Source organism: Tetrahymena thermophila, assembly GCF_000189635.1.
Source record: "Tetrahymena thermophila SB210 genomic scaffold scf_8254659, whole genome shotgun sequence".
In the NCBI taxonomy this organism is placed as follows: domain Eukaryota; phylum Ciliophora; class Oligohymenophorea; order Hymenostomatida; family Tetrahymenidae; genus Tetrahymena; species Tetrahymena thermophila.
Window position 1 is genome coordinate 1,146,050 of NW_002476426.1, and position 19,345 is coordinate 1,165,394.

General features: G+C 24.2%; 6 protein-coding genes across 6 annotated transcripts; 3 read left to right on the forward strand and 3 right to left on the reverse strand. All coding sequences in view use genetic code 6, as the record gives it.

The window, feature by feature from the left end:
• Positions 1 to 102: 102 nt before the first annotated feature.
• TTHERM_00051720 (KH domain protein) lies at positions 103 to 2,964 on the reverse strand (the record flags this gene model as incomplete). The annotated part of the gene is made up of 4 exons (XM_001014869.2): positions 2,192 to 2,964; positions 1,516 to 1,799; positions 369 to 1,457; positions 103 to 146 (listed from the first exon to the last, which is right to left on the reverse strand). The coding sequence occupies exons 1-4, from the start codon at positions 2,908 to 2,910 to the stop codon at positions 103 to 105; spliced, it is 2,136 nt and encodes a 711-aa protein (XP_001014869.1). The 5' UTR covers positions 2,911 to 2,964.
• A 1,081-nt stretch (positions 2,965 to 4,045) lies between these two features.
• On the reverse strand, positions 4,046 to 6,337 carry TTHERM_00051730 (RNA recognition motif protein; the record flags this gene model as incomplete). Its single annotated transcript, XM_001014870.1, has 1 exon — positions 4,046 to 6,337. The coding sequence occupies one exon, from the start codon at positions 6,335 to 6,337 to the stop codon at positions 4,046 to 4,048; it is 2,292 nt and encodes a 763-aa protein (XP_001014870.1).
• A 682-nt stretch (positions 6,338 to 7,019) lies between these two features.
• Positions 7,020 to 8,132, forward strand: TTHERM_00051740 (peptidyl-prolyl cis-trans isomerase, cyclophilin-type protein; the record flags this gene model as incomplete). Its single annotated transcript, XM_001014871.3, has 4 exons — positions 7,020 to 7,077; positions 7,428 to 7,612; positions 7,774 to 7,866; positions 7,926 to 8,132. 4 exons carry the CDS (start codon positions 7,020 to 7,022, stop codon positions 8,130 to 8,132), a joined length of 543 nt encoding a protein of 180 aa, XP_001014871.1.
• Positions 8,133 to 9,559: 1,427 nt separating this feature from the next.
• On the forward strand, positions 9,560 to 10,103 carry TTHERM_00051750 (yippee zinc-binding protein, putative; the record flags this gene model as incomplete). The annotated part of the gene is made up of 4 exons (XM_001014872.2): positions 9,560 to 9,658; positions 9,742 to 9,785; positions 9,846 to 9,954; positions 10,014 to 10,103. The coding sequence occupies 4 exons, from the start codon at positions 9,560 to 9,562 to the stop codon at positions 10,101 to 10,103; spliced, it is 342 nt and encodes a 113-aa protein (XP_001014872.2).
• A 635-nt stretch (positions 10,104 to 10,738) lies between these two features.
• TTHERM_00051760 (hypothetical protein) lies at positions 10,739 to 16,499 on the forward strand (the record flags this gene model as incomplete). The annotated part of the gene is made up of 7 exons (XM_001014873.2): positions 10,739 to 10,930; positions 11,034 to 11,126; positions 11,227 to 11,297; positions 11,353 to 11,449; positions 11,515 to 11,667; positions 11,726 to 12,354; positions 12,410 to 16,499. 7 exons carry the CDS (start codon positions 10,739 to 10,741, stop codon positions 16,497 to 16,499), a joined length of 5,325 nt encoding a protein of 1,774 aa, XP_001014873.2.
• A 799-nt stretch (positions 16,500 to 17,298) lies between these two features.
• TTHERM_00051770 (synaptobrevin) lies at positions 17,299 to 18,004 on the reverse strand (the record flags this gene model as incomplete). The annotated part of the gene is made up of 2 exons (XM_001014874.3): positions 17,299 to 17,611; positions 17,661 to 18,004. 2 exons carry the CDS (start codon positions 18,002 to 18,004, stop codon positions 17,299 to 17,301), a joined length of 657 nt encoding a protein of 218 aa, XP_001014874.1.
• Positions 18,005 to 19,345: the final 1,341 nt, after the last annotated feature.

Sequence of the window (19,345 nt, forward strand, 5' to 3'; positions counted from 1 at the left end):
TAGTTATTTTATTAGTTTTTATGTGTGTAGTGAGTGAGTAAATTCAATAAATCTAATATTAAATAAGAAGAATTTCTTCTTTCTATTTATACATTGCTATTATCATCTTCTACCTCCTCTCTTACCTTTCTTTTTGTCATCTGCATCTATTTTAATTAAAATAAAATTTTTAATTTAATTTAATTTTAAATATTCATAAATTTATTTAGCTGTTAATAATTTCTGTAAACAAAATTAATAAATCCAGTTTATATTTTACTAACTTTGCTTCTTTTTATTTACTTTATAATTAGGTTAGCAAAAATTAAGCTTTTTATCAAATTTTTATTTTTTATTTTGATAATAACCTGAATTGAATAATTAATTACTTTAACTTAGAGAAACTATGGTTCCGTCAGCTAGTACTTCTTCAATAACAGGTCCTGTGTAGCTTTGTGTTTGCAAGTACATTTGCTAATATTAAAGATATTATGAGATTTACATTTACACTTAGTTTGGATCATAGCCTGGTGCTTAACCATATGGTTATGGATACTGCTAAAATTCTGTAGTTGCAGCTTATTATTGGGGTTGAGGTGAAATAGAATTTACGGTGTTATTTTCTGAAGTAGAAATATTAGTGTTAGTTAAATTATCAGTTGACTAACCAGGTTTGGAATCTACAGCATATGAATCACTGGGTTACTATTATTGCTGATTGCCGTATGCAGGTGGAACTTATTACTAAGGAGGATATTAACCCTATTGATTGTAGAAATTTTGCATGTTAAGCAACATTTACTAGCTATGCATCATTTATTCTTCAAGATTGTAAGTAGGATATGATTCAAACTAATATGCTTCTACAATTTCATCATCATCAGCATTCTTACGAGGACGACGGTTATTAAAGGTTCTGCCTCCTCCTCTACTACTATTATTATTCCCTCTATTATTGAAACCACCTCCTCTTTAGTTATTGTCTCTGTCATTTTAGTTTCCTGCCATTCTGCTGTTCATTTTTTCTTAGAATATTTCTTTAGCTCTTTGGCAATCCTCTTCTGTATTACCAACAATTATTAATATTTTTCTGTTGTCATTATTGTTTTAATTAATTTAACAACGTGTCCTTGTTTCACTACCCACTTATTGCAAGGTAGAGCCTTTAGATCCAATGACTAAACCAGCCAAATTTGCTGGTATTTCCATTTCTATTCTAGCTTCTTGCTTTTAATTACCACCTCTATTATTGAAATTGTTGTTATTAAAATTATCGTTGTACCCTTATTTCTTTTGTTGCTATTAGTTTTTAATGTCATTGACTAGCTCTCTAACTCTTTCAACTTAGCTTGCAGAGCCTTCTACAATAAGATTTTAATAGGAATCATCTTATTAATTGCGTTAATTTTCAGGTTGCATGTAAACTTTATCAGCACCTGACTTTTCTTTGATTTATTTGATTGTTTCACCTTTCTTTCCTATTAATAAATTAATAAACATTGTAAAAAATGAAAAAATAAAAGAAAATGTTTTTACCAATCACAAGTCCTACAACATCTTTTGGAATTTAAATGAAAGTCTATCTGTCATTATTATTGTTATATTAACCATCTGGTCTATGTTACTAGCCACCATTGTAATTAGACTTAAGTTACTAATCACGGAGCTTAACTTTTTAGTCATCATCCATAAAAATGATATTTTCGATTTCTTTCATGGCTTTGTTTGCATTCATTTCAGAATCTGCCTCAATTAAAACATGTAAGTCTTCATTATCATCAGGCTATTAAGGTGCACCTTATTTTTGAGAGCCCTTTCCCCTATTATTAAGTATTTAAATGATTAAGATATATATAATAATTATTTGTTAATTAATCATTTATTTATTTAATTTTTTGAAAGCAAAAAAAATTGAGTTACTTTAATTAAAATTTGAATATTATTATAATTATTATTATAAAAAAAAGTGATTTAGGGAAAATTAAATAATTATAATTGATTTGGCAACTAATTAATTAAATAATTAATTAATTGATAGACATCAGTCAGGTTAAGTAGATATACCCAGCTCAATGTAAATTCGAAAAGCAAAATAATGAGAAAAAATCATAAAAAAGTAAATAAATATTTATGAAATAATGGGCGAAATTTGCTTTTATAATTATTCATACAGACATAATTTAAAAGCAGTATTTATTTTTTGGAAATTTACCTGATTAAAATTTTACAATGAGTCATTTCTTCTAATTACTTTTGTTTAGAACCCTTTGGGCCAATAATTAGTCCAATATAATTAAATTTCCCATCTTAAGGAATAGGGACTTTGCGGAAAGTTTTTGAAGAAGATTATCTTAATGAAGAAGTAGATATCTGGTAGTTATCGTAACTACTTCCTTATCCTGAATTTCCTGAAAAATTATTGTTAAAGCCTACTCCATTTGAAGATCTATCATATTAGTTACGGTTGTATGAAGATTCAGGTTTTGAATTCTGTAAAATTCTGTCTATGTCTTCATTCATATTAGGTCCTTAAGAATTCCTGACATTGTTGTAAGAAAAGCCTCCATTTCCATTCTAATCTCCTTTGTATCCATTATCGTTTCTAGATCCATACTATTATCCTCCTTTAGATCCAAATCCTCCATTTCCACTCTGATAACCTCTATCATCGTTTCTCTAATTACTATTTGAATCATTGAAACCACTGCTAAAGCCACCTCTTTAGCTACTTCCACCATTCTATGAAGGATCTGAAAATTTGTTGCGTCTTCTAGAATTGAAATCTCCTCCCCCTCTTTTTGAATCTTTTCCTCTGCTATCAGATCTACTGAAGCTTCTTTTATAAGATCCTCTATCTTGTGAAGATCTTTTTTATCCACCGCGTTTGTTACCCTTTGATCTTGATCTAGATTTAGATGACGAATGTCTCATTTTAAATATATTCTTAAAACTTGTACTTATAAGTATTAAAATCTGTTTATTAAATTATCAACTTTTTTAATATTCAATTATAAAAATATTGAACATATAGACTTGAATTTCTTAATAAAATCCTTCTTTTCTCTATTTTTTCCCCTTGATAGATAGATAGATTTTTAAAATAATAATGATTGATAACAATAAAAAAATGAAAAGTGAATATTATTAGTTGATTAAAATAAGAATTTTATTTGCTTCATTTAAGGTTATTTAAATCATTTATTTCATTTTGACTCAGATGTATTATCAATTGATACATGCATATTCAATAGGTAAATTTAACAAAAATGTTTTAATTAATAGCTTTCTTTAATGCAAAAAAAATTATATTTGTTTAAGTAATAATTTAAATTTAAAAGATCTAAAATTAAATTCGTATTTATTATTTATATATTGTAGAAATTATTCTAGAGTAATTGATAATATATCTTAACCAAGATAACTCAAAAGCTTATAAAAATTGTTTATTTAAGATTATAATTGTTAATAATAATTAGATAAATATATTAAATTAAAAATTTAATACTTTAATTAGATCATTATCTTAAATATAACAATCATCTATCTCATATTTATGACAATTCTTTATTAAAAATAATTTATCTAATAAATAAAATATTACTTCTTCCCTTCTTTTTACTAATTTATTTGAAGACAAGTTAGGAAATCGTGGTAAATAAATTTATTTTTTTAAATAAAATTATTTAAATTAAATGTAAAAAAAATAGATTTAAATTTTAGACTATAAAATTTACCACATATGAACAATTATTAAATTAATATTTAGTAAATAGAAATAAATTTTTAATGAATATTTTTAAAAATACTTGTGAAAAAAAAAAATAGATAAATAAATAAATAATTAGTTGTTTAATTGATTGATTGATGATAAGAAAATAATTTAATAAATGAAATTGAAAATAAAGTTTTTAAGAAAATATATTAATCAATAATATTCATTGCACTATTTTATATACAGCTTAATATGGATTTACAAATAAAGAATTGTTTTTGAATAAATATATTATAAAGTAATGGAAAAAGTTGTTTAAATAACTTATCCACTCTTTGTATTTTAGAAGTGTTTTCATTAAGCAGTATTTTCTTGGATGAGTTCCAAAGCGGTACCAATGTTTTCTTTAAGTTCATCAGCATTGGAAAGCATAGAAATAATTTCTTCAGGTTCATAAATTTCGAAATCAAGGAGTAAATTAGTAATCTTACCAGCAAGAGGCTTTTGGTGTTCAGGGAGTGATTAGCCAACCTTTTCCATTAAAGGTTTACCGAGAAGTTGCTTCTTTTATTCATCAGTCTTGTCAACGAGATCTTCAATTTTAGGAATGTACAATTGTTATTTAGGAGCAGGAGCAGGAGCTTTGGGAGCAGGAGCTTTAGGAGCTTGAACTTTCTTTTCAGGAAGGTCAGTAGGCTTTTAGAGGTTGTTACGATTCTTATCGTGGGGTTGTTGTTGTCTCTAATGATTATAAGTAGCAGTACCTCTTTGGTTGAAGCTCTTCTTTTAATCACCACCTATGTTTTATTGGAGTTTATTGTTATTGTAATTGTATCCTCTGTTTTAACCAACAGTGTTAGCTCTAGTATTCCCCTTGTTAAAGTTACCTTGGAAATTGTTATTATATTGTCTGTTAGGTTATTAATTATTGAATTAGGTATTATGAGGTTGACTGGTATTTCTGTTTTAGTTGTTTTATTGATTTTTGAAGTTATTGTTGTTGGAATAACCACCAATGGGGAATGTCATAGGTTATCTTCCTGGGAAAGGGAACATGGGCATGATATTTTTAGGATTAGGGAAAGCCATTTGGTTATTAAACAAGTTATAGAAGAATTGAGGAGGGATAGGGAATGCGTTGGGAGGTAAACTTGATTTATTTCCTTATTGCTTCTTGCTCTTTTCATTCTTTTCCTTAAGGTCTTGCTTGTGCATCTTCTTAGGGGCTAAGTAGTTGGCATATTTGTAGTTTTCGAAGATATCGTTGAACTTATCTCTAATAGTTGGTTCTTACTTGAATTTAGTAATAAATTCATTAGCTTTGCTCATATCTTGGAGTTAGATAGTGGCAAACTTGGTGTCAGTGGTCTTAGAGGCATCTCTAATAAAAGTGGCTTGAGTAGGAGTGCTCAACTTGACTGAGACGACCTTGGTTTAAGCGTTATCTTCAATAGACTTGACGATTTATTCAACGGTAATGTCCTTCTTCAAGTTCTTAAGGAAGATGAAGCTCTTATCAAGAACTCTAGGATTAAGTCTTTCTTCTAATTCCTTGTATTTCTTATCTTCTTTGTTGGCAGTTTCAGGAACACATCTAACTGTAGCAACCTTAACTTCTTTATCTCCCTTTTTGAAAGAGAAGTTAAAGAGTTGCTTGTCAGTCTCATTTTGAGAAGTTTCACTAACATAGTTAGCATAGAACTTGTTCAAGAATTCTTGGGCTTCAGCTTTAATATCAAAGCAAACGAAAGCCTTTTTGTGGAAATAATTGAGGACAGGGCAAGAAGTACCGACAGGTTTTTCATGACAAGCATGGACACCGTTGACAGGATTACCACAAGCCTAAGTAACTTCAGAATTAACTAAATTGAAGGAATCCTAGAGAGTTTATTCGCTGTTTCTGCTAAAGTGACGAGCTCTGGTACCCCAAACGAAGAGGGAAGTAGGGTGAAGTTAGAATTTTTCAACGATTTAAGCTCTCAACTAGTTTTCAAAGTCAGCATCATCGAAACCTTCACAAACGAGAGGAGTATCGAAATGTAATTCAATATTTCTGCTGTTTGTGTTCATAACACCTCTCTTATTCTTGTTATCTTCTTCTTTCAAAATCTTAGCAGAGTATACAGTTTCTTCAATTTTCAAACCATTCTTTTCAGCTGATTCAGCAGAAGTTTGTGATTTGTAAGTAGCATAACCGTCTTGCTTGCCAAGAGAGTTTTATTTTAAGAGAATAGATAAAACCTAACCGTGAGCGTGGGCAGCATCGTAGAATTGCTTTTGAGTTACAGTACTCTTCAAATTTTTAACGTAGATGTTCTTGCCGTTCTTTAACTTCAAATCTGAGGTAGGCATCATAAGACTGCAGCTAATAACCTTGTTGTGGAGTTAAAATCCGATCATCTTGGACATAGCATCTTGAGCAGCTTCTTCGGAATCGAAATAAACGATACCATTACCCAAACAATTGAAGAAAGTCTTGTGACCCTTAACTTTGTAGGCCTTGACCTTCTTAGTATCGATTTTCAACTTCTAAAATACTTGAGCGAATAATAATTCATCAGTGCAAGATTCAGGTAAATCTCTGATTCTTAAACCAATTTAAGTTTGAACTTTGCTTGCATCGAAAGCGGCTTCTGGTTTGCTCATTTCGTCTTTTTTTTGGTTGTTTTTCTTTTTTTTCTTTCTTTTTTTTGGTTTTTTTTTTGTTAAACAAATTTGAGTAAAATTGTTAAATTATTTAGATAAAGTTATTATATCTATATCAAAGCTTCCCTCCTTTTTAATTATTTTTCTTTTACCTTCTTTTTCTCACATTCTTTAAATTTGTTATATTAAATCTGTCCTAATATCAAAAAAAATTACAGATAACAATGAACGTGTGTATATCACTTCCTAATATCTTTAATATGAAAAAAAAAAAATACATACAAACAGACAAACAAAAATATTAATTAAAAGATATAAATGATAGATACACTTTTATATAATATTAACCTTTCTTATTTTGTTTATTTTTTTCTTCTAGATTACTTATTTCTATTCGTTAATCAAATCTATTTTATCTCAACCAATGCTTTCTTATATTTATTCTTCAACCTAAAATATTTTTACTTTAATCTTCTCTCACCAAATATCTAAATAGCCTCAATATTTTTTGTTAGATTTTTGTAAATTTTAATAGACAGTATATTTATTCTTAACAAAATTTTTGATGAAATTGATATAAGTAAAGATATTTATTTAGCTTTATCTATTAAATTAACATTATAAATTGTATTATTTCTATCTAGAAGCAAAAAATTTAATTATTTGTAATATTTTGATAAAAATGGCTGGTGTTCTAAGAGATAAAGAAAACCCTGTGGTTTTTTTTGATATTACTATCGGTAATTACTTCAAATACTTTTGAGTTTTAATATAAAATCATTAATTAGTGTAGAGTTTTATAATTCGCGCCTAACATTTCTATATTGTTTTATTTCATGATATATATATTGATTGTTTTAAAATGAAAATAAAATGCGCCAAATAAAACAAATATACCATGATTTAACTCAAAATTAGAAAAAAGCTATTAAAAACATTAAACATTTATGGCAAATTAATGATGTTAACTTATTTTAGTTTAAACAAATGAAAAAGCTAGAGTAATGTAACATTTAAAATCGATCAATCAACTTCAATTCATTAAATTATCTAAACTAATTACTTATTAATTGTTATTTTTAACTAAAAGGTGGACATAAAGCTGGTAGAATTAAAATTGAACTATTCAAAGATGTTTGCCCAAAAACTGCAGAAAATTTTAGATAAATGTGCACTGGAGAATTCAAGAGATTTGATTAACCTGCAGGCTTTAAAGGTTGCACATTTCATAGAATTATTAAAGATTTTATGATCCAAGGAGGAGATTTTATAATGGTAATAAAAAGAAATAATATTAATTATTTTTTAGGAACTATATAAAAATTAAATTATTGAAGAATAAAATATATTAAATATTATATAAAACATTTATTTATTTGTATTTAGGCAATTTTGAATAGCAAAAAAGTTAAAAATTATTTATTAATTTTAAATAGAATGATGGAACTGGAAATGTATGCATTTATGGGGAAAGATTTGATGATGAAAATTTTATTTTAAGACATGATGAACCTGGGTTGCTTTCTATGGTATCTTATTTGGAAATTATTTTTATTTATGTTAACATTTTTATTAAATTTATTTGTAGGCTAACTCTGGACCAAACACTAATGGATCTTAATTCTTTTTAACATGCAACAAGTGTGAGTGGTTAGATGGAAAACATGTAGTCTTTGGAAAAATTATAGATTAAGCTAGTATGTAGGTCTTAAGAAAAATAGAAAATACTCCTGTTGTAGGATAAACTAACAAGCCTAAAGTTCCAGTTGTTATTGAGGAATGTGGAGAATTGTGAGTTGTTTACACATATTTAGTAAGGAAAATTATTTACTCTAGCTTTAAAACAGTAAATAAATGTTTAAAAATTTGATAATTAAGTATTAGTATTAACCAAAATTTAAAAAAATATAATATCTATAATGTAAATTTAATCTGAATATTTTAAAATAATTTCTAGTGTTTTTTGTTAAATTTCTGTTTCTTTTTAATAACAAGCATTGCAAAATAAATATTAAGTAAATACTTAAAGTTATATGTGTGTCTATTAATCAATAGTTAATGGTATAAAAAAGAAGAAAATTGTTTTAAAGTAATAAAATTTATATAAAATAATAAATTTACAGTTTTTAAAATAGATCAACAAAATTAATATTAAGTAAATACTTAATGTGTCTATTAATTAATAGTAATGGTATAAAGAAAAAAAAATTGTTTTAAAGTAATTAATTTTATATAAAACTACATTTAAAAGACTCAAAAATATTAATAAATTTACAGTTTTTAAAATAGATCAATAAAATTAATATTAAGTAAATACTTAAAGTGTCTATTAATTAATAGTAATGGTATAAAGAAAAAAAAATTGTTTTAAAGTAATTAATTTTATATAAAACTACATTTAAAAGACTCAAAATAATAAATTTACAGTTTTTAAAATAGATAAAATTAAATGAATACTAAGTAAATACTGAAAGTGTCTATTAATTTATAGTTTATGGTATAAAGAAAAAAAAAATTGTTTTAAAGTAATTAATTTTATATAAAACTACATTTAAAAGACCCAAAAATATTAATAAATTTACAGTTTTTAAAATAGATCAAATTAAATGAATATTAAGTAAATACTGAAAGTGTCTATTAATTTATAGTTTATGGTATAAAGAAAAAAAAATAGTTTTAAAGTAATAAAATATATATAAAACTACATTTAAAAGACTCAAAAATATTAATAAATTTACAGTTTTTAAAATCGATCCAATTAATTATTTCATCATTCATCAATAATTTTTTTCATATAAATATACATTCTTATGTAAATAATAGTTTATAAGACATTTCTACTAAATATTAATATAATTATTTAAAATTAACTCTATGTAGATATGTAGGAAAATAAATAAAGAAACCAATCATTCATTACACAATTATTAATACACAACTATTATATTTATGTATTTCAAATAGAGTTATACAATATTCTTTTGATATTGTGATCAGAAAGATAGATAGATTGATAAATAGATAGATAGAAATTTTGTTGGTTCATAAAAATCAAAAATTTCTTATTATTTAATTATATTTTTGCGATTACAATATTTAAAAATTACTAGGAAAATAATAAATATAAAAAGCGAGGAATATCGTTCCAATAAATACTTATTAGTTCCATTTCATAAAAAAATAAATCAAATATACATATCGTTTAAATCTAGTTTTTAATATATGGGAAGACTTTATCTTGATTACCTTGAAGGCAATAACATTTTTACATGCACTACTTGTTAGGTGCACTTGACATCATATAATGAACTTATTTCAAAAGTATGTACTTAATCTTTTAAATAGATTCTAGTTAGAAAAATGAAGATTATTTATTAAGCTTTATTTATTTTTAAAAAACATAGGCATTTAAAGGTAGACATGGTAAAGCATACTTATTCAATTCAGTGTATTGATTATTAATTTTGCTATTTGCTTATAGTTAATTAATTCAATAATATTATTTAAGAATTAACATCACCTGTGGTCCAATTGAGGAAAGAATTCTTCTAAGTGGTAAACATTAAGTGAGCGATATTTTATGTAAAAAATGCCACACTGTATTAGGATGGAAATATGTATATATTTTTTAAATTTTAATTATTTAAATAAGTTTAATAAATTTTTAAAAACACAGGATCGAGCTTTTGAAGAATCTTAAAAGTATAAGGAAGGTAAATTTATTTTGGAAAAAGCATAACTCAAAAAGTAACACTGGACATACTGAAAGTTTTTAAGGGTATTTGAATTTAAATTAGACAGATGACCATAATAAGCATAAAATTAACAGAAAATAATAATTAGTTTCTTCTATATTATAAGAATTAAGAGATCTATCTATCTATATAAATTATATTAATTACTATTTAAAAGATATATAAATTGCTGTAATATATTTAATTCAATAATAAACTGAATTAATATCAAAATAATAAAAATTTATTTTGTTCATTAAAATTTTTTTAAAGTATTATGTTCATTAGATAAAATATTATCTTTAAAAATTAAAAATTAATTAAAATTTATGTTAATTTTTGTTTTGAAAATATTTATTGTTAGATAGGACGTACGTTCCTGATTATTTACTTGTTAAAGTCAATTAATTACACCAATTTATTTATCATTCCAAAATCTTTTATAATTATAGGAGTTAATTAATGAAAATTTTTTGATTTCATTTGACCAAATAAAAAATATCTAAAAAATTGTGATCCTTAAATTAATTGATTAATTTCTTTTATCAAAAATAACAAAATTATACATTTTTATCACCAAAGTATTCCAAAGACAAAAAAAGCTAAAAAAATTTATTATAGTGATTTTAAAAAATCGAAATTCAAAATAAGAACAAAGGTATTAAGTATGAACAATAATACAAGAAGGTTAAGTAGTATTGGCACAACTAGTTACAGATCTTCTTTACCACAAGCAGAAAGGGGTAAAAAGACTAATTGCGAATTATGTTCTGAAAAATTCAATATGATGCATAGAGAGCATATGTGCAAAAGGTGTAGTAGAAGCATTTGTTCTTCATGTGGCAAGAATAAAAAAAAAGTAGAAACAAATTTAATAATATCAATTATTATTGCTTTCATTTTTATTTTTTGGCAATGAATTTAAGTAATACACTTTGTTAATTAATGTTATAATTAAATAGGTTGTAGGTTATGAAAAAAAGCCTGAGAAAGAGCATAGAATATGCAATTTATGTAAAAAAGAATCAGACAAATTAGAGGATATGATAAAAGAGGTAATATTTTAATTAATTAAAGCATATCTTAAGCTATTTAAAAGTGTTCAAGCAAATTTTAAAAAAATCTAATCATGATTTTTATAAATATTGTTTTTAGTATGGAATGTAATTTGGTAGAGACAGTAAGATAGTGCCAATGTGGCTGAATACAATAGGAATTGATAATTGGTAGATTATTAGAATTATATTTGAATTAAAAATAAGCTTATTTTAAAATTAATAGGCCAGATATCGAATAAAATTTTAAAAATATGATTTAAGTCACAAAAGAAATGCAAGAAACATAAGCTTATAAATTATTTTCGACTTCTCTAAATATTGTATAATAAATATATTTTAGCAAATGTTAAAGCACCACTAAATTATATATTTTATTTTTAACTAGCAATCCTACAATAATAATTTTTAAGGAAATTATTCTTTTCAAGAGATGCTTTTTTATTGCCAGCAAGATGTTAAATAGAAAGTTCATTAAACAGTTAAGGAGACTATATTATCCTTTTTATCTAAGTATCACAGCACTGTGGGATTCTCTGATGTAAAGATGATAATTAAATAAACAAATATGAAAATTAAGTTATTTTTTTTACTTACAGGAATTAATGAATACAGCTGTATTTCTTCTCTGTTTTAGCAGTCCTCCTAAAGTTTTTTGCATTTTAGAAAAAATTTACTCTGGATAATTAATTCCAACTCACTTATTCCCAATTACCGAGGAAGAATTCTCAATTAGTGGGAATCCTCTGAAGAAATAGTGTAATGATTAAATATTAAAAGTTTTAAAGGAAAAATTCAAGTGTGACTAAAACTTGTTGGGCAGAGTATAAAAATTTTTAGATGATTCTGGATCAAATTTGATAGAGTCTTTACTAATTGGTAAGGTAAATTTTGAAACTAGTCATGCTGTTTTTGATTCTATAATGACAATAAGTACTAGTAAATACACTCAGTTAATTAAATACATTGCCACTTTTCTATTCATTAACAGAGATTCAATTTGCTCAAAATCTTCAGATAATCCATTTGAATTACAAAAAGATATGATTGATAAAACATAAAAAGATGATTTATTGATAAATTCTAAATGGAATTTAAATGAAATCCCTATTCCAATTTATCAAGATAAAGTAAAAGATTTATAAACTCTCAACTAGTAACTAAAATAAGAGAAACAAACAATAGATGATTTAAATTAAAAGTTAAAACAAGAAAACGAATCATTAAAGTAACAAAATATTTTTATTTAGTAAAAAATTCTTATAATTGCATTTTATGTTTAGGAAAACAGGGAATTAGTTGCAGTAAGAGATAGAACAAATAATAAAATAGAATAAAATTAAGGAAGTATAGAACAAAGAAGAATTCGAAGCTTAAAATAAAAGGATAAAAGAGCTTGACGAAAGATATAAAAAAGAAAAAACAGACTATTAAAAGCAAAATGAATCTATAAAAAGCCAAATGGAGTCAACAATATCTGCTTTATAGGAAAAAAATAAGTTGTTGGAGTAAGAAAGAGATGATGCTAATTCCAAATTAAAAGGATCTTAGATTGATATGCAACAGACAAAAATAAAAATCGGAGAAGAATTAACTACTTTAAAAAGATAGCTGACGGATGAGCAACAAATTTCAAAATAAAAAAAAGAAAATTTTGAAAAAATAATTGAGCAGTTAAATCTAGAAATATAGATGCAAAAAGATGCTTCAAAAGAATTTGAAAACACAATATCTAAATTAAATGCATAATCTGAAGCTAATAAGAATGAAAGTTAGGTCAGAATTCAATCATTAGAAGAAGTTATAAAAAAAATAGAGGAAGAATTAAAATGTATGAAGGAGAGCAAAGAAACGGAAACTAAGAATTTAAAATAGAAAATTACTGAATTAGAGACAAGCAATAAAGATTTAGGTGATTAATTAAAAACAAAGACAAACGAAACAGAGGATTTGAACAAAAAGCTGAATGATTTGGAAACAGAAAACAGCAATATGAGAAGAGAATTAGATGAGACAATAAAAAAATCTAACTCTCTTGAAATCCTTATATAAGAGCAATCTACTAGAAATAGTTAAGAATTAAAAGATAAAAATGAAATATTTAATTAATCTATCAAAGAAATTGCAAGAGTTAAAGCTGAAATTTCAAGTTTGCATGAAGAAAATAAATTATTGAAAGAATAGTTAGCTACATCACATAAAGAACTAGTTGAAACTAAATAAATTAAGGAAGAAAAAACAGTTTTATGTGTTTAATTATCTGAAAAACTTTCTAGTTTGTAAGAATAATTTGATGTTAAGAGTGAGTAGTTGGATAGCTTAGAGATTTCATTGAAGCAAAAATAAGATATTATTGATGGTTTAAAAGAGGAAATTGAAGAATTAGAAAATGAGTAGCTGGGAAGTGCAGAAAATAGCAAAAAAGAATAAAACTCTCAGTTACAGTAATTCAAAGAGTAAACTGATTCCTTCTAAAACGAAATCTAATAATTAAAAAGCTAAATTTAAGATTTAGAAAGTAATCTTAAATTTAAAAATGAAGAAATCATCAAGTAAGATGAGATTATTAAAAATAAATAAAATGAAATTAAGATTAATGAAGAGAAAGCTGAAAATGTAAAACATTAGCTCGAAGAAAAAGTGCTATCTCTTTAAAATAAACTTGAAGAATCAAATAATAAATTGAAAACTCAAGAAGAAGAATCAGCAAAAGAAATAGAAGAAGCACAAAGTTCCTTTTTAAAGCTTCGCTAAGAATTAGAAGTCCTCAAATTATCTCTTGAGGAGAATGAGAATAATCATGCATATGAAAAGCAGCAAATGGAACAAAGAGAAATAGATAAGAACGTTCTTATAGAAGAGTATGAAAGAAAAGTAAGAGAGCAGAATTAAGAATTGACATCGCTCACAGCTATGTAAAGAAAAAATAAAGAAGAAATTTAAAGAAAAGATGAAACAATCTTAGAAAAAGAAAAAAGAATAAAGCAAAATTAAGATAAATTATCTGAAGTGCAAAATGAATTAAAAAAATAAAATTAGTAATTAGATGAATACAAACAATAAAATTAATAATTGGAAGAGCGTGCTATAAATGCAGAATAGGAATTAGAAAGAGAAAAAATGTAGATTGCTTAGAAGGAAGAGTAAATAAGTTTGACAAGAAAATCTAATGAGGAGTAATCAAATCAAATATAAAATTTTTTGAAGGAGATATAAGAATTAAATAATAAAGTGAATGAGTAAGTAGAGTATATTGCAGAACTTGAGCAATTGAAAGAAGAAACAAACTCCTAAATTAATGAATTGAATTAAGAATAAAAGCTAAAGTATGAAGAAATGCATAAATAAATTGAAAAATTATAAAAGTAATGCGATTTTAAAGACTCTTAATATTAACAGCTTAAAGAGGAGCTTTCTTCTCAAGACCAAGCTAAAGAAGAAAGGAGTAATTCAACTCTTACAGAGAAAGAAGAGCGTATCTAAAATTTAGAAAAGAGTAAATTTGATCTAGAAAGTAGTCTCCAAGATAAAGAAAACGAATGTGAAAGATTAGTATAATAGGTGAATAATTTTTAATAATAAGTAAAGAAATTAAAAGATGATATTTTAACATCTACCCAAGAAACTGCTACTCTTAAAAAATCAATTTAGCTTAAGGAGAATGAAATTTTAGTGAAGCAATCAGAAATCACCAAGCTTATGCGTGAATCTTAAGAATCTATTGATAGTAAAAACTAATTTAAAGAATCTTTAACGAGAGATATTCATAATCTCAATTCTAACATTTAATCAAAAGAAAGAGAAATAATCTAATTAAAGTCATAAGTTTAAACTCTCAACTAGGAATTAAGTGAGTTAAAAGAATCTAATAATTAATTCTAAATAATTATAGACTAAGCAGAATCAGAAAAGAATGAGGCTTAAAGGACAAGTTTATCAAATAAAGCAGAATTGGATGAAATAGAATAAACTTATTAAGATGCACAACAAAAATTAGAAGAAAAAATAAGAAGTCTCTAAGAAAAGCTATAATTATTAGAATAAAAGAGTAAAGAAGAAATGATGATGAGCTTAAAGGAAAATTCTGATTTGAAGGGAAAACTAAATATGTTTGAAGAATAACACAAATTAAAATATTCTGATTACGAAAAAAAGCATTAAGCAGATTAAAAGTCAATAGAGGAGCAAAAGAAATAAATTTCAACTTAGTTATCGAAAATAGAAGAATTAGAATTAAGCTAAGCAGCAATTACTCAATAGTTAGAAAATTTAAAAGCAGAACTAAAGAGCAAAGAAGAAGTGATAAATGGGTTAAACAATCAAGATTAACAAAACTAACATTCTAAAGACGGTCAAATAGAAACTCTTAAACAAAAATTATTGTCATTGGAATCAGAGAAATTAGAATTATAAAATCAGGTTAATGAATTAGAATAATAACTTAAAAAAATTCAACATAAAAATGAACAATTAACAAAATCAAATGAATAATTTGTTTCCTAGTTAGTTGAGAAAGAAAATGAAACAGAATCCTTAGGATAAAAAATTATTCTTCTAAACAAATCGGTAACAGCATATGAATAGAGCAATAAGAAATTAAAGTCAGAATAATAAGATTTACTTGATAAAATAAGAGTGATAGAAAATAAATCTAAAAAATCTTCATCACCTCCTAAAACTTAACCAATAAACAATAATCCTTCCAAAGAAAAAGAACTTTAAAACAAAATAGATGAACAGACTTAACTTATAAAGTAATATTAGCACTCTCTGGGAAAGTTAAACGAATTAGAGGAGAGAATATAGCTAAAGAATGAAGAAAATTTAATATTGCAATAAATGATACGTTAAATAACTTCTAACAATCCTAAAAATGAGGGAGTTAGTGCTATTGCTTTTGATAAAATTAAGTAAGAAAACAGTGATTTAAAAGTAAAAATGGAAAAAATAATGCTCAAATATAAATAAATAATAGTCAGATATATTGCTAAATTTTCAAAAGTAGTTAATTTGAAGGCTTAGCTTAGCGAATAAGTTAAGGTTACTGAAAGTCTAAAAGGAAAGTTTAAGCTCCTTAATGAAGAAGTGATTAAATTTGAAGAAGAAAACAAAGTTTTGAAGAGCTGTGTAACTAAAAACAAAAAAGAAATAGAAGAAAAAGATTAGCAGTTAGAATATTTAAGTTAACGTCATTAATAGTAAATTATTTTATTAACAGAAGAAAATGGAGATTTAATAATTAAACACAAGCAGATATAACTGTAATTAATAACAGCATCTAATGAACTTAAAGTTGCTTATATGAAGATCTTCCTAATGTCTTTAGAATACGATAGACTAGTAGGAACAAAATCAAATGAGAAGGAAAAGTGAAAATGTTTATATAAACTAAATTATTTAAAATAAATATTTTAATTGTAAATTCTAAACAAATTTGTTGTATTTTCAATCAAAATTCTATAAAATTATCAACTTCAATAAAAATAAATTCATACATTCTTAGAAAATTTTATAAATGAATAAAAACTTTTTAGTAATATTTAATCAATAATAAAAACTTCCCAAAAAATATTTTGGAACATTAATTTAAAAAAATGAGATTGAAATCATAATATAGAATTTAATATATGTCTTAATTTGATATGTTTTCAATTTATTGAACTTTATGTCATTATAATTTAGAATAGAAAAATTTTAATTTAAATCCTTTTGACAAATAGAAGAGATTTTACTTCTAATATTCTAATGTAACACAAATATTAATTTATGCTTTTATTTGGTAATAAATTGAGTGTATAAATTTCCTATGATAAAAATGATGAAAAAAATTTAATAAAAATAATTTAACACAGAAATAATAAACTTACAAGAAATATTTCTACAAAATTTGAAAATAGATGAAAATATTTTTATATATTCTACAAATAAACACTCAAATAAATAAATAAATGTATTAGAAAATGTTTATTTTTAGACTTTATTTGTTAGGAATCAATTAATTGGTTATTTATTTAATTATTTATTTAGATTGGGTTGTCTGATAATTAATTATCTCTCTCAAAATTTCTTATAAGGGTAATTTAGTTTAATAAATTTAAGAAGAGTTTGTAGTAGATGAAATTACTCAAGAAGTACTTATACTTAACCTCTTCTTTGAAACAAAATAAACTCTTCAACATTTGCTGTAATCAAATCCGCAAATGAAAGATGAAATAAGCCAAATGAGTACTATTACAATTAATACTATAGCAATTAACATTTTTTTATTTTACCACCACATATGATTCTTTACTTTCTTAGCATTTCTATGTAATTCAGTAGAAACAGTTTTCATATTTTCAGATTTCTTTACAATTACTTCAAGCTTTTCACCTCTTTACAAAAGTAAACTTAAATCTTTTTCTAAGACATCTTTCAATTAGTCAACATTTTAACGGAGAGTAGTCAACTTATCACAAGCAGGAGTATTGAAGAGTTGGTATTTCCTATAAGTAATAAATTTCCTTAGAAATAAAAATATAATAAGAATATTACTATTTAATATCATTCTTTAAGATCTTATCTAAAGAATGACTAAGAGCTGTCTTTCTTTGCTCTAAAGTTGTCTTTTCCATGAATATTTGCATAATTTAATCAATTGCTGTAAATCCTATTCTTTGTTAGTAATCCCTGGAGCAAAGAATACAGAAAATGAAGTTTTCTGAAGTAGATCTAATGAAAAACTTTTAATCTCCTGTTTAGTAGATATCCCTAGTTTCAGGCTTTATTTCAGGAAGAATTTCTTGTAGAACTTATCTAAAGTTACCAGTTTCCTCTGTATAGTCTGTCAAGATGGTGTTACCTCTTGAAATGCAAATATAATTGAGTGATCCCTACATTTTTTTTTGATTTTCTTCTTTTTTTACTTTGAATGCTTATCTTTTTAAACTATCCTAAAATTTTAATAAAAATTTGATTATATTTGAATTGCTAGTAAATAATTAATTATCACAAGCATAAGTCTAAGTTGAAATTTTGGATATATTTTAATTTACAAGAAAATAGATCAACTTCATACAATAATTAATTTTTTTCTTGGCTTTTACTTACATCTAACTACTCTATCTTACTCTCCCTCTTATTTTTAAATAAATACTAAAATTTGTATCATGTTAAATTCAAAAGAAGAAACAAATATAAGTCATGAATTTTATATTTAATTTACCAAATTAAATTATAGGTTTTATGTGTTATTATTTTATTTTATCCACTAAATATTCATCAATTTTATTAAATGAAGAAGTTTTCGATTATTCTTTTAACAAGGAATATTTAAAAATCGCTTAAATTACTTTCAATTAATTTGCATAAATAAATGTAAATGATATCTTAGATAAATTTATTACTCAATTTTGATAAAAATACACTCCTCAAATTTAATTAATTTGTTTAAATTTATAGATTTTTAAAATGAAAAAAAATGATTTTTATATTTGAAATAAAAAATTAATTTTTCTTCTGTTTATTTTCAAACAAATAATATATTTTTTTGTTTAAAATTCTTGAATAATTTAATTAAATTGACATGAAAATTTAATGATAACATGATAATTTTAATTTATACTCATCTCCATAAAAGGTATAAATTATTTTATTAATTGAAAATTAATTAATAATTTTATTAAATAAATCATTTTTATGGAATGGAAATAATTAAAACCAATAAAGTGACATATGAATTTAAAGTTAAAATCTTAAGATTTAGTTTATTTCTATAAAACTAATATGATATAAATTATTTTTTTATTTCAAATGAACTAATATTTTTATCAAATCATTCATTTTGATGAAATCGAAATAATTGAAATGAGAAGAAAATGATAATATCTTAAAATTAATTCAATATTTGCCCATCAAAAAATTATTATTTATTTATTATTTGAAATGCATTTAATTTAATTAAATCATTCATTTTAATGGAATAGAAATAATTAAAATTAAGTTGACATGAAAATTTAATGATAACAGATTGGAAATGAATTAAAATTGTTAATTAGTTAATTATAGTATAGTTCATTAGAAGGTAGTTTTTTATAAAGTAGTAGTTTAGATCAAAAAATTTAGGATATTTTTAATAGCTAAGATTTTTTATTTTATCTAGCAATTCTAATTATTATTCTTTATTTTTTCATTATTTGTTATCAATTTTATTAGTTGTTTGATTGTTTACTTATTTATTT